Here is a 14042-nt window from a genome sequence, read left to right as displayed (position 1 = left end):
TGGTGGGCATTTCTCGTGACCACGTCCATCACCTAAAATATGGGCCAATCCCGGTGACAGTGCAGGGCCAGGAGCAGTGGTGCATGCCCCGTAAGAATGAGGATTGAAGCAGTCGGCAAACTGAAGCGAACAGTGCATACATTCTTTGGAATCGCGCACACAACCAAATCAACAGCATTTTCAACAGTTTCAACAAAGTTTGATCAAATAACAAGCACAAAATAATCATCTGAACCATATAATTGATGATAAGGCGCTCCTGATAACAATGCGAAGCACGTAGCGCTCCCTGCACACGTTTTCCCGTAAAGATTACTGTTACGCTACCTGCCGCGGCGACGGCAGCTTGCGAGTCCCTAGCCTTTCGCGTATAAAATAAACAGCCTAGCAACTGATTTCAGTGTTATTTCAGCACTGCTATGGGTGGCGGCGTGCCGTCAATATTATCATTGCTCTCATTAATACCATTACTCTAAAGCAATAGAGCATTGCATACCCCGTTCAGCAGTTGTAGTGGTCGTTTTCAACAGCTTTGCTGACCGGGATGGCGAGTCAATTTTTTTCTTCGGGTGTACCACTGTATGCTACACACGGGTATTCTTTTCGGTGTGACGCTCGATACGCTTCGTTGCCACGTTATTTGCCAAAGCCGTCGCGTCATCTGCAGCGACCATTCCAACTACAGCAATAGCCTGCTCTTTTCGCTTCTGCCATTGTCGCAGATGACCCGCATTTTCGCTTTCGACTTTCTGTACAGATGTTAATTGGCTTCAAAAGACTGCCTCTATAAGCTTAATTCTAATAACTTATTGGCTAATTGGCCTAGTTGCTGATTCGTTTCAGTAAGTGAAACACAGAAATGAAGCCATAAGGACGTAAACAGGATGAATAAGAGCGCTCCATTGGTTCCAACAAGTTCCATTACAGTAGTACGAAGGAAACACTGTAATCCGTAAACACAGGGACGACTCCAACCATATTTAGTTTCCTAAAAAATTACTAGAGGCAACTGTGGTGACACCACCCTTTAGCTACCATAAGAATGATGCTTGGTACTTGGATCTATTTCACATTCGTGCTTCTGGCTTCAAGCGATCTTCAGACGTTATCTATTTGCGCTCATAGTTTCTTTCAAAAGCAAGGATTCTGCGCACATGAGTATTCATAGCGGCTTGTTGCGCTTATATACAATATTGCCGCCAGCATTGCGAGAACACAAGACGACCGCCACATCCCAACTGCGTTTAAAAGAGCCGCCACACCGCAAGCGTCAAGAAAAGCACCGCAAGGCAACGCTGGCCCGGTGCTGACAGACCGGCGGCTCGTGCGCGAGAATCGGACTGGCACGCGACAGGAGGCGACAAAGAGGAGAACGACGTTAGAAGGAGCGAAGCTCAAGGGACGTTTTTGTTGACGGGCACAGGTTCGCCCAGAATAAACTAGTTTTCATAGAAACGGCCGTCGTAACTGTTGGTTACATATCTGGTGGAGGTGCGGGGTATGACTTCAAGCCCCACACGCGCCAGGGAAGGTAGCCCGGATCCCCGAAGTTTGGAGCCAACGGAATTAACGCCGGTCCACCAACGCACGAGCCGCCGCATACGAGGTGATGCGCCCGAGTTTGGTCCTCTCGCCGATTCACCAAGGGCAGCGGCAGCAGTCAGCCTAGGTACCAGTGCGATGGCTACTCAAGTGATGCCTCCTCACGTAGTCGTTGATTCACCCCGGACGCCAGAATCCTTTCACGGACACACATTCGAGGATGCCGAGGACTGGATCGAAAACTTCGAGCGTGTCGCCAGATGTAACGGTTGGGACGAAACAAGGAAACTCCGGTATGTGTACTTCGCCCTGGAGGAATCTGCGCGCACGTGCTTTCAAAACCATGAAGCGTCGTTATCGTCGTGGAACGACTTCCGACGAGAGCTGCTTGCTACGTACCCTAGCACGGACCCCAGAGAGAGGGCAGAAGTCGCTCTTCAGGCGAGGAACCAGAGAAACAACGAAAGTGTGACCATGTACATTGAGGATATGACCCACCTCTTCCGCCGAGCTGATCCAAACATGGCTGAGGACAAGAAATTGCGGCACCTAATGCGCGGTGTGAAACAGGAGCTTTTTGCCAGCCTGGTTCGTAATCCGCCCCGCACTGTAGCCGAATTTCGATCAGAGGCGACGACGATGGAGAAGACGCTGCAGCAGCGTGCGAGGCAGTACAACAGAGATGTAAGCCTCGCATCATTTGACGTTGGGTCAGGAGCCCTCTCCAACAACATGGACATCCTACGCGAAATGGTGAGGTCCGTCGTAAGGGAAGAGCTGCAGAAACTGCAGCTGGCTCAAAGCCCTCCACCAGTGTCCTCACTTGCCGATGTCATACGCGAAGAAGTCCGGCAAGTAATTTGTGAGCCGGAGCCTCAGGTACGGCCCCGCGCACAGCCAGAGCGTCAGCCGCGGATATCGTACGCCCAAGCTTTACGCCAGGACCTAGGACGCGCCGACTTTGGACGAACGGCCACAATACCCCAGGTACTTCCTCGCAATGTGCCGCCCATGCCAGAAGGAAGTCCACGTAAAAGCGATGTATGGCGCACTGCAGACCGGCGTCCCCTCTGCTACCACTGTGGAGAGGCTGGTCATCTATACCGGCAATGCCAGTATCGCCGAGTAGGACTGCGTGGTTTCTCTGTGAATGCACCTTGCCCTCGAAACGGTGAGCGCCCTGATGAAATCGAAGCATTTTTGTTCACACGCCAAACTATTCGAAACCCCCCGCAACATGAACCTCGATCGGCAGCGCCTATGCGTTATAGGTCGCCCAGTCCGCGCCCCTCTTCCATTTCACCGAGGCGTCGCTCACAAAGTCCGCGGCGGGAAAACTGGAGCCAGCGACCTGTGGAGGCAAGGCCGCTGGCGCCCGGAACACCGAAGGCCCTCCATCGCCAATCCGACAAGACGACGGCAGTGACTAAACGACGGACAAGTGCAATGACGACACCGTTACTTCCGAGTTGCGCGTCATCATCGACGACTTCGAAGTGACTGCGTTGATAGACACTGGTGCGGACTATTCAGTTATTAGCAGTGTACTCGCCAGAAAATTGAAAAAGGTATTGACCCATTGGACCGGACCCCCAATACGTACAGCGGGGGGACACTTAGTCGACCCCGTTGGAATGTGCACAGCAAGAATCGGCATTAGAGGCTTTACATACGTCAGCAGCTTTATTGTTCTCCCTGAGTGTTCCCGTGAGCTTATACTGGGCATGGACTTTTTGCAAACAAATGGCGCAATTATCGACTTACAAGAATCACGCGTGTTGTTTTCCACAGAAAATGCTGTTACCATTTCTGATACAGAACAGCCACATATTTCCTCTCTCCGTATTGTCAATGAACACGTGACGGTGCCGGCACGGTGCAGTGTGACTGTCGTTGTAAGGAGCGACGTATTCCGTGACTATGAGGGACTTGCAGACGGAAATATCGGGCTGCTACTGGAAAAGGAAATATGTGTGGCAAGAGGCCTAGTTCACCTGCGTAACGGATGCGCGGACGTCCTCTTGACTAACTTTGGCAATGAGGCACAACACGTGGCGAAGGGAACAGTCATAGCGTCTCTTCATGACTATGTACAACTCGCGGATGTGTCAACCCTCCATGCAACATCACCAGCTTCTGTCACTTTAGACAGTGTCCTTACCTCCATCGACATTGACCGAGAGCTGTCATCACCACAAAGAGATAAGATTGTGAGCTTGGTCACAGAGTTTGCTGAATGCTTTTCGACTTCATCGAAAGTCCGTCGTACTCCCGTCGCAAAACACCGCATTGTGGTCGAAGAACCTACAAGACCAGTGCGCCAACACCCGTACCGAGTGGCTCCAAAAGAAAGAGAAGCGATAAGAAGTCAAGTACAGGAAATGCTCAAAGACGATGTGATACAGCCATCCGATAGCCCGTGGGCATCTCCGGTAGTCCTGGTCAAAAAGAAGCATAACACCCTACGATTTTGTGTTGATTACAGGAAACTCAACCTCGTCACGAAGCGAGATGTTTATCCACTCCCACGCATCGACGACACCTTGGACAAACTACGCAATGCTTACTTCTTCTCTTCTCTGGATCTCAAAAGCGGATACTGGCAGATAGAAGTGGACGAGCGAGATCGCGAAAAAACAGCATTTGTGACACCGAATGGTCTATACGAGTTTAAGGTGCTCCCATTTGGTCTGTGTTCTGCGCCCACCACCTTCCAGCGGATGATGCACACTGGATGATGTGGTGGTCTTCTCCACTACATTCGAGCAGCACATGCAGCGACTGAGAGCAGTTCTGGATGCTATTCGCACGGCGGGATTGACCATAAAACCCGAAAAATGCCACTTCGGCTTTCGCGAGCTCCGCTTTCTCGGACACATTGTCAGTGCTGAAGGCGTCCGCCCCGATTCTGAGAAGATCATTGCAGTAGAAATGTTTCCGAAGCCAAGAGACAAAAAAGCTATTAGGCGTTTCCTTGGACTCTGTGCCTACTACAGGCGTTTCGTAGAAAATTTCTCTAAGATTGCCGAACCACTCACGCGACTGACAAAAGAAGATGTCCCTTTTGTGTGGAAGAAGGAACAAGAAGACGCCTTCTCTGATCTACGACGACGTTTGCAGAGTCCCCCTATACTTGCCCATTTTGATGAAAATGCCGAAACGGACATCCACACCGACGCGAGTAACGTTGGTCTCGGTGCCATACTTATTCAGTGGCAGAATGGAGAAGAAAAAGTTATTGCCTATGCGAGCCGTACCTTATCAAAAGCCGAGACAAATTACTCAGCTACAGAAAAGGAATGCCTGGCAGTTATATGGGCCATCAGTAAGTTCCGCCCATACTTATATGGCAGACCGTTTCGAGCCATCAGCGATCATCATTCATTGTGCTGGCTGGCGAACCTCAAGGACCCTTCTGGAAGACTCGCTAGATGGAGTTTGCGTCTGCAGGAGTATGACATCAAGGTCGGTTACAAGTCCGGTATCAAACACAATGATGCTGATTGCTTATCACGTGCACCAATCGAATCTACGTCACCTGAATACGAGCAAGATTTCCCATTTCTTGGGGCTGTAAATATGGCGGAAATGGCTCATCACCAGCGTACAGATCCGGAATTACTCCTGCTCATCGAGTACCTGGAGGGTCGACAAGTGAAAGTGCCTCGCGTTTTCGTCCGCGGATTGTGTTCGTATGTCATCCGGAACAACGTCCTCTACAAACGAAACTTCGAGCACACTGGTGAGACGTTTCTACTTCTCGTACCATCATCGCTGCGAGCTGAGATCTTAGAAGCTTGCCATGATGATCCTGCAGCTGGCCACTTGGGCGTTAGTAGGACTCTGGCGAGAATCCGCCAGAAATATTATTGGCCGAAGTTGATGAACTCAGTGCAGCACTATGTCAAATCATGCCGAGATTGTCAAAGACGCAAAACACCGCCACTCAAACCAGCAGGTTTTCTGCAACCGATACAGCCACCAGCAACACCCTTTGAACAAATAGGAGTGGATTTACTTGGACCATTTCCCGTATCAACGTCAGGAAAGCGGTGGATTGTTGTAGCAACCGATTATCTGACTCGGTATGCTGAGACATCTTCTCTTACAAAAGGAACCGCCATTGAAGTGGCTCAGTTTTTTGTCACACACATAGTGTTACGACATGGCGCACCTAAAGTACTCATAACAGACAAAGGAACAGCTTTTGTTGCCCGTTTGATGCAGTCTGTTATGAAACTAACACATACTGCTCATAGAAAAACCACAGCGTACCATCCGCAAACAAACGGCCTGACTGAACGGCTCAATAGAACGCTCGCTGACATGATCTCAATGTACGTGGACGTCGAGCATCGGACATGGGACAGTATTCTACCATATGCTACCTTTGCGTATAATACTGCAGTACAAGAGACGACACATTTCACGCCATTTGAACTTGTTTACGGTCGGACAGTAACAACGACACTAGACGCGATGTTACCTGTAAACAACAGCAGTGAAGACGACCCTAACGTTAGTGAGCACGTAGAAAGGGCAGAAGAAGCACGGCAGTTGGCAAGGCACCGTATCATACAACAGCAAAACGTCGACGCAAACCGGTACAACCTAGGGCGAAGAGAGGTACAGTACAACCCCGGAGACAAAGTGTATGTATGGACGCCAATACGTACGCCCGGTCTTTCGGAGAAGCTACTGCGCCGTTACTTTGGCCCCTACAGAGTACTTCGCCGGCTAAGTCCCTTAAATTACGAGGTAACTCCTGAAGGCCAAGTCTGCTCCACACGACGCAGGACTCGCCCAGAGGTCGTACACGTAGTACGAATGAAGCCTTACCATGAAAGCCATTGACAACCGGAATTTGCACGTACGATCAAGCCTAGCACCAGCCATCCCCTGACCACTGTCCTTTTAAAGGAGTTGGCTTCTCTATAGGCCTTTTCTACGCATCGGGACGATGCTTCTTCGGAGGGGGCTAATGCCGCCAGCATTGCGAGAACACAAGACGACCGCCACATCCCAACTGCGTTTAAAAGAGCCGCCACACCGCAAGCGTCAAGAAAAGCACCGCAAGGCAACGCTGGCCCGGTGCTGACAGACCGGCGGCTCGTGCGCGAGAATCGGACTGGCACGCGACAGGAGGCGACAAAGAGGAGAACGACGTTAGAAGGAGCGAAGCTCAAGGGACGTTTTTGTTGACGGGCACAGGTTCGCCCAGAATAAACTAGTTTTCATAGAAACGGCCGTCGTAACTGTTGGTTACAATATTTTGTTTAGAATAGTTAATCTGCCAAGTCTCAAGAGCCGCTTTAAGCCGTTCCCACGAAGGCTGAGCTTGCAGCTTTCCTAAACACTTGTGCCCACGAGTACATTTTGCCAGAAACTCTATGGGCAGCCGTCACCCGTAGCATGCTGAAAACTTTGAAGGTCGTGGTGTGGGATTTGCGTCGTAGCCGCTAACCACGAGGTGACCACTTCGTCAGCTCATGTGCTGTACTTAAAGGCAGTCCAATGGAAAAATCCCACTGTAACCAGCCCTGCAGCTTTGATAAGGTTGCGTTATTACTATATACTACTCATTCATATTCGGTTAAGCCGAAGTGAAATTCGATCGCAGTTGACCTCGTTGTGCAGCCGCAGTGCTCGTCCACAGACGATAGTATTGCCAGCCACGTCTCGCAAGTACTCTTCCACAAGGTCCAAGGCCGCTGTTTTAAAGCCATGCCCACGACAGCGAGGGTCACGCACTTACCAGATAGAGTTGAGGATGAAGAAGAGCTGGATGAAGATGCAGCCAAACGGCAGGACGCCGCCCATGAAAATGGCCGGAAAGGCATCCGTGAAAATGCTGCGCGCCGGAATCTGCCTCGGGATCTGGTTTGTCCGCACGGGATACTCGATGGCCTGGCGAGGTGCAAGCAAGCGATAAGCGCGCATACACGAAATAAATAGAAGGCATGCCTGTATGAATTAATCAACCCATTATTCATTTCATCAATGAAACCTTATTCCACTTTTTGTAAAGGGGAAAGAGACGGCGGGCGAAAAGATACATCGTTGTAGCTTGAGTGTACCTGCGGCCCGCACAATAAGCATGGCACGACAACGTGCTATCAAACACGAGATGGCAGTTTAAATCGTAAATGAATGAAGATTTACTAATATTAAAACAATGGCAAAAAGAAAAATTTGAACATAAACTGCGAAATATGTACGCTAACATTTGATATGACCCCACGATCAAAACGCATTGTCCATTTACAAAGTGATGCCTAACTTGGATACTTGTTATCTAAGCATGCATGGGATTTACTTGTGCAGTGTTTGTTCAAGAGAACTGGCATCGGAAACTAAAATTTATTTATTTATTTATTTATTTATTTATTTATTTATTTATTTATTTATTTATTTTACTGTTTTCTCAACAATAACTGGTTAGGTAAAGAGGGACTAGCTATTTCTCTGCATTTCTTGTCAAAACAAGTTTTTGCTTTATACGCTTTGGTCTAGCAACAAATGAAAAATAAGCAGCCACTACAGGCAGGGGCGTAGTCCCAGCCTGTATCGGCTGCTTATATTCAATTTGCAATGGTAAGAATCTATTTAATCCGACGTGGTTGCTCAGTGGCTATGGCGTTGGGCTGCTGAGCCCGAGGTCGCGGGATCAAATCCATGCCACGACGGCCGCATTTCGATGGGAACGAAATGCGAAAACAACCGCGTACTTAGATTTAGGTGCACGTTAAAGAACCCCAGGTGGTCAAAATCTCCGGAGTCCCCCGCTACGGCGTGCCTCATAATCAGAAATTGGCTTTGGCACGTAAAATCCCACAATTTATTTTAAGAATCTATTTGAGTGGCTTGGCGACAGACAGTGAGCCTCTCGCGGTCTTCAATGCTAACTTGGCGTGAAAAACGTTCGAAAAAAGAATCACTATCAAAAGCAGCATGGGCGTGCAGGAGCTGTAATGATGCTCTCTCTCTCTCTCTCTCTCTCTCTCTCACTCTTTGAGAAAACAAGATTTGTTTTTCAGAATTGTCTGAAAAATTCAGACTATTTCAGCACGGTTATTCTATGTGTTAACCACCTTAAATCTTATCATCCCGGCCACGGCGGCCGCGTTTCGATGAGTACGAAATGCGAAAACACTTGTGTACTTAGATTTAGACGCACGTTAAAGAACCCCAGATGGTCCTAGTTTCCAGAGTCCACCTCTACGGCGTGCCTCATACTCATGTCTTGATTTTGACATATAAAACCGCATAATTTATTTATTTTTAAATCTCATCAGCTAGTGCGTTTCTTGCGATGGATCTGCACTACTTTTCAAGCTTCAATTACTAGTAACATCAGGCGCAAATTTTCTTTTGCTTGAAATTACCGAGTATGGGATCGGGACACTAGTCCTCACGTAATGTCCCCATTCTTGATCTTGACATCTCCGAGATAACTACAAATAAATAAAACAATATATTTTTTCCCATTTGTGAATAACTAGTCGGCAATATTAACTTAATTGAAAAGCGGTCATGATCCCTCTAGCTGTCTTGGGTCCCAAGAGCCTGTAACGTAAGAAATTGGCCAGAGAGACTTAAAGCGCCCACCTTGCGCTTGAAGCCGAAGTAGCCGCCCACGAAGCAGAGCGGCAGCGAGATGCCGAACCACAGCGCGAGCAGCGCGATCAAGGTCGTGAAGGGGATGGCGGCAGAGCTCTCCTTGGCCCAGAGCAGAAGGTTCAGCACGAAGAACACGGAGAACACGACGCCAGGACACACCAGCGCCGTCAGCAACATGTTCAGCCTCCACCGATACTCGCCGAATGCTGCGACAGATGAAGGCAACGCCGTAAACATAAAGCGGCCCTGCAAAACTTTTTCAGCTCGCTAACTCTAATCTTTAGGCAATGCTTTCATGAATGACTGAGCCAAATATTAATTTTCTCATAAGCGCGTTGGGGAACCTGCAACTTCGCTCAAAATAGTGCCTGCACTTCCCTTCAGCCCCTTCGAATCCTCTCCAGTTTTCGCGAAGCTTGAGTTGTTCCTGCACTTATTGAGTGGCGTCTTCGATTGGCTCTTCCCGGAGCGGGGGCATGCGTGTGAATCGGCAACCATAGACACTGTGTAGCCGCCAAAAAGCAGTGACGAACACCATCCTCACCAGAACGCTCAACCGCCGCATCAGTGTCACGCCTTGGCGGAATCATGGGATCGAATTTCAGCAAATGACATCTTGGAGCTTCGTCAGGTAACGCGTGTAAATACTATCAGTCTGTAAACAAAGAGAAGACTCCTTGAGGTTCTAGAAATTCCAGGGTAGAAGGGCGAATACAACGCACAAAGCGCGAAGGCTTCGGTAACGTGATGTTTTGAAGGCGTTTTGACAGGGCAGCGGTGGCCTGTAGTAATCATAGCGAGATCATCGGAGGCCGTGGACGAGAGGCCAAGGATGGCGTCGGCCGATGGTACGGTGGTCGCTCGAGGTCTAAAAGGCCGTGTACGGCGTCCCGTTGGCGGCGAAATGGTTGGCATAGCGGCTGGAAATCGATTCATACACTAATGGTTAATGGCAAAATTCCTATGACCGAATGAGGTTCAAGCAGCGCCTCGGGTAGGACCAAAAGCGAAAGAATATTATAATACGATGGTTGCGCTGTCTGGTTGTGCGGAGAATGATAACTGTGGTGCCAATGACGGCCTTCGAGATCTGGAGCCACAACCGATTGACTGTGGAAGCCAGACCAATGTGGAGGCCAGGCCAACCCTCCAGCGCAGCACAAGCTAAATGTAAATAAAGCCACTAAGGCGAAGCAGCTTTAAAATCCGACTGCCGAGGTCTCCACTCAAGAAATTTCCTTCGAAGATTTTCTGTAACATCTATATACGGTTTCAACACGTAAATTTGTCACATAAGACACGAAAAAAATCTCGTGAAGAACTGTTCACGGCTGGCACTTTTTATAACTGTCACAGAACCGATATTAGGCATTACAATTTGTACTTTAGGAGCGTTTCCTGTAGGGCTAGTTGGCACACGGCATTTAGAAAGAAAATAATTTGCATTCAGCGTTGTCGCCGCAAATGTAGATGTTCTTACTCTTGTACATGACCGCCGATACGTATCCAGCCGGAGTACCTAGGCACACGAACAGCACCTGCGTGGAAACAAGCACTGCTCATACGCATCAGGCCGACGCATCGCAGCTTCCAGTCAAAGCTGCTTAAATTCACATCGGTGCGAGCGACATCGCAAGCATCACATCGGTGTAAACACGCGGAGAAAATGCAAATAGCACCATTGTGTAAGCGTGTTACTGGTACAACGAAAGCCCAATAACAAAGCGTCTAACGCTGGTGTCGGGATCTTGTGAAGCTATGTCTGAATGGTGAGCATGCTTATACTGCACAATTGATTCTCGTCGAAAAATCTGATGAAACCAACGATTCTCGCATGAAGAAGGTTGGCACAAGTCACTACCGACAGCATCAAGTCAGTAGTCAGAAGAAAAAAAAAACACCGTCGACGTATGTAGTAATCGTTCTCTGCTCTTTGGCAGAGCACAACGCGGTATGTCGCCACTAGCCGTGCTGCTCGCGTCTAACATGACACGTTTACGCTGTCTAAGTATCTATATTGAGAGCGAGACTCTGTGAAGCTATGTTTCGATAACAACGCGCAGATAGCCTCTCGACTTAGTCAATACACCAAACAGTAATTATATAGATGTCAGTTTAGCATAAGCTCTTCTAAGCGCTTCATTTTCGATGTTCTCTTTCTTCTTGTTTTTTTTTTTGTAAGACGTTGATTCCTAGAAAGAATGAAGGTCAGAGTCATATTTATTGACTTCCTCGGCGACGACTCAGCACTGGCACGTGATAGTGACGTCATGGAAATTAAGTATTCTCCCGCGTTAGATCATTCTGGTCCTACAATTGTTCTCGAAGCCATGGTAGCTTTCAGTGCAACAAACACAAGCAGGAATGAGACAGAGGAAGCACATAGGCAAGACAGTTGCACGGTTAAACGCAAGAACAAGTTTGTGGCCGGGTGGCGTGAAATGACTTGTTTCTTTAACGTTCGGGCAACTGGGCGCTGCCTACATGAACGTATAGGGGAGCGTAACTATAATATGCATACCTGCGCTGTCCAGTCACCTCAGCATTCGCGTGCGTGATTGTAAAGCCTTGCCTTAAGGCAACAATGGCCTTTTTTGTTGTCATTGTTGTTGTGTAATTTACTAAGGCAGCTCAACTGGTTCTTTTTTCCTCTCTGCAGTCTCTTTTACGCATCTCGTTACAGCGAGAAACACTCACCATGGCGCAAGTCATCAGGGCCCCACGGTTAGCCGGTGACAGAAAGCCAAAGCAGGCGAACACTGCGCAAGGTTAGAGAGCGTAAGGAAAAGAATGTCGCAGCTGTTCGTGGCTGAAAAGCCTCGCCTGTAACCGAGATCTGCGTTAGTGATTAGACATTGCGACGGCGCGACCGTCGCGACATTGACAACAATTACAGTCGTCGAAAGCAAGGTATACAGCGCAGTGCACTGTTAGGCCTCATTCACACAGCCATCAAACGTTGCGTCGCGTCACCGTCACGTCGAAAATAACGTACAGCAGGCGTTACGGAGCAGCTAATGTACGAATAGGCGAACGGCGATGGTGACGTCGACAGCAGCATAAGTCTCTGTTATCATATAGGAGCCTGCGAAGCCGGACTAACTCAATGAACAATTCGGCGTTGAAACGTCCTTTGGCGTTGTTCATTTCGCACATTTCGGCGCCACCGAAACGCACGGCTCAGTACGCGATCTGCCACACGCGGAACGCAGATGTAAACAAAGCAGCAGCCGCTGCTGTTGCCAGCTTCAGCTTTGTAAAATGGATGTACTTATTGACGGCTTCTTAATTTCTCATTGGTCCATTTTGTAGGCGTGGATCTCCGTAATCGTGCTGGTGGCGGAAACCTAGAGCACAGCTCTACGTCGCCGGCGACTCGTTTTCGAGAAGAAAACGACTCGGACACCCTCTCCCCTGACGACAACCGGTGCCACGACGGTGACGCCACGGAACCTTTGACGGCTGTGTGAATAAAGCTTCAAAGGAACCGTTCTATTGTGCGGTTCTCCATTTGCCGGCGCTCTAGCGGCAAGTTCTGGTTGAAGCTATAGGTCAGTACACTGCACAGGTGTGTAGAAAGATGACAGCGCCACGAACCACAAGCCCTCTGCTACACAGCTGGCGGCCGGATTGCACACACGCCGGTGGGGGATAGTTCGCACACGCTCTATACTCACCTGCGTCCTTTAACAGTGCATGGCACAGTACATGGTTCAACAACGCTGGTCAATTAGCCACGTCGAGCCCGTTAATTTAGCACACTCGGAGATGCCAAAGTTGTGTTAAGAGGTCCCTGCAGTTACCCGGGGAACTGGTTTAAAGGGGCGCTCTAACGCTGTTTTCGGGTCACCCTAATTGCTCTAGATAAATTCTCAGCATTTCATAAAACAAAAATCAAGAAAGTATGAACATTGACGAACAAATACCCGTTATCGGCCAGAGAAAAATACAAGCAAACTGAGCGTTGCCCTCCACTTCGAATTTTCGAGGCTTTAAGGTGCGCATTTCTCCCTCCTGTGGCTTCGCGTGGTAGCACCCAAAAGCGGCAGGGCATTAGTGGAAGTCGGCGTGCCATGGTTTTCAAGCCTGCTCAGCCTGTTGACGGCGTGCCACTACGTCCCCACGGCCTCCGCGATCCGCTGCGAGAGGTCTAAGCTCGGAGACCATGGCGTCACTTTTACGGTTCAAACAGCTTCCGCGAGGCAGCCGTTGCACGCCACAGTGCTCGGCACGTAATGCGTCGTTCCCGCAGTTGCGACATCTCGTCCGCTGCTCAGCGGTACCTAAAATGGCTGTGAAACCTAATGCCAAATAGCTTTCTTTTTCCCCAGTACTCGCAATACTGCGCGAACGTAGGTCGCGCACTACATTTCTAGCCAATGATCATAGCGGCACTCTCTTTCGAAAACGTCCTGTCTACGAAGTACACAAAATCGCAGCATCGGGGCAATGCAATCGGTGCCTCTCTGCGAGCTGGCGTGAGCGCGTGCAATGTCGGAGGCCGTGGGGCGTATCTCCACCGGTCGGTCAGGTTCGGTTGCTTACGCCGGCGGTGCTTTGCCAACGATGGTCGTGAGGCGCCTTCATAGACAGGCCTACGCTCGAGCGTGTCTACGAACGAAGGCTCCCTAGATGGCCCCGACGACACTCACGGAGCGTGATGAAGGTCATGAAGAAGATCTGAACGCCGCTGCCCACGAACACCGCGAGGAGCATGCTGTTGCCCGGCGTACGGAACACATCTCCATGCACCAGCTTCCAGCCGGTCTCCTCCTGGGCCTCCTCCTGCACGACCGGGAGAGGTTATAGAGGGTCCATACATGAGAGGTGGCTGAGGACGAAGCATGGGTCCTTGGTGCGAGCCAATCGAATGGCGCTCA

General features: G+C 49.5%; 1 protein-coding gene across 2 annotated transcripts in view; it reads right to left on the bottom strand.

The window, feature by feature from the left end:
• Nucleotides 1–14042, bottom strand: part of LOC142572941 (transmembrane 9 superfamily member 2-like) — a 115059-nt gene that overhangs the window by 5839 nt on the left and 95178 nt on the right. For both annotated transcript variants that reach the window (XM_075682402.1, XM_075682401.1), the window contains exons 11-15: nucleotides 13815–13947; nucleotides 11860–11921; nucleotides 10643–10700; nucleotides 9151–9368; nucleotides 7298–7449 (exon numbers count right to left, since the gene is read on the bottom strand). In XM_075682402.1, the coding sequence (XP_075538517.1) occupies nucleotides 7298–7449; nucleotides 9151–9368; nucleotides 10643–10700; nucleotides 11860–11921; nucleotides 13815–13947 (623 nt within the window). The remainder of the gene's footprint in view (nucleotides 1–7297; nucleotides 7450–9150; nucleotides 9369–10642; nucleotides 10701–11859; nucleotides 11922–13814; nucleotides 13948–14042) is intronic.

Source organism: Dermacentor variabilis, chromosome 2 (assembly GCF_050947875.1).
Source record: "Dermacentor variabilis isolate Ectoservices chromosome 2, ASM5094787v1, whole genome shotgun sequence".
Classification (NCBI taxonomy): Eukaryota; Metazoa; Arthropoda; class Arachnida; order Ixodida; family Ixodidae; genus Dermacentor; species Dermacentor variabilis.
Note: the sequence above shows the minus strand (reverse complement) of the source record. Positions and strands in the feature narration are given on the sequence as shown.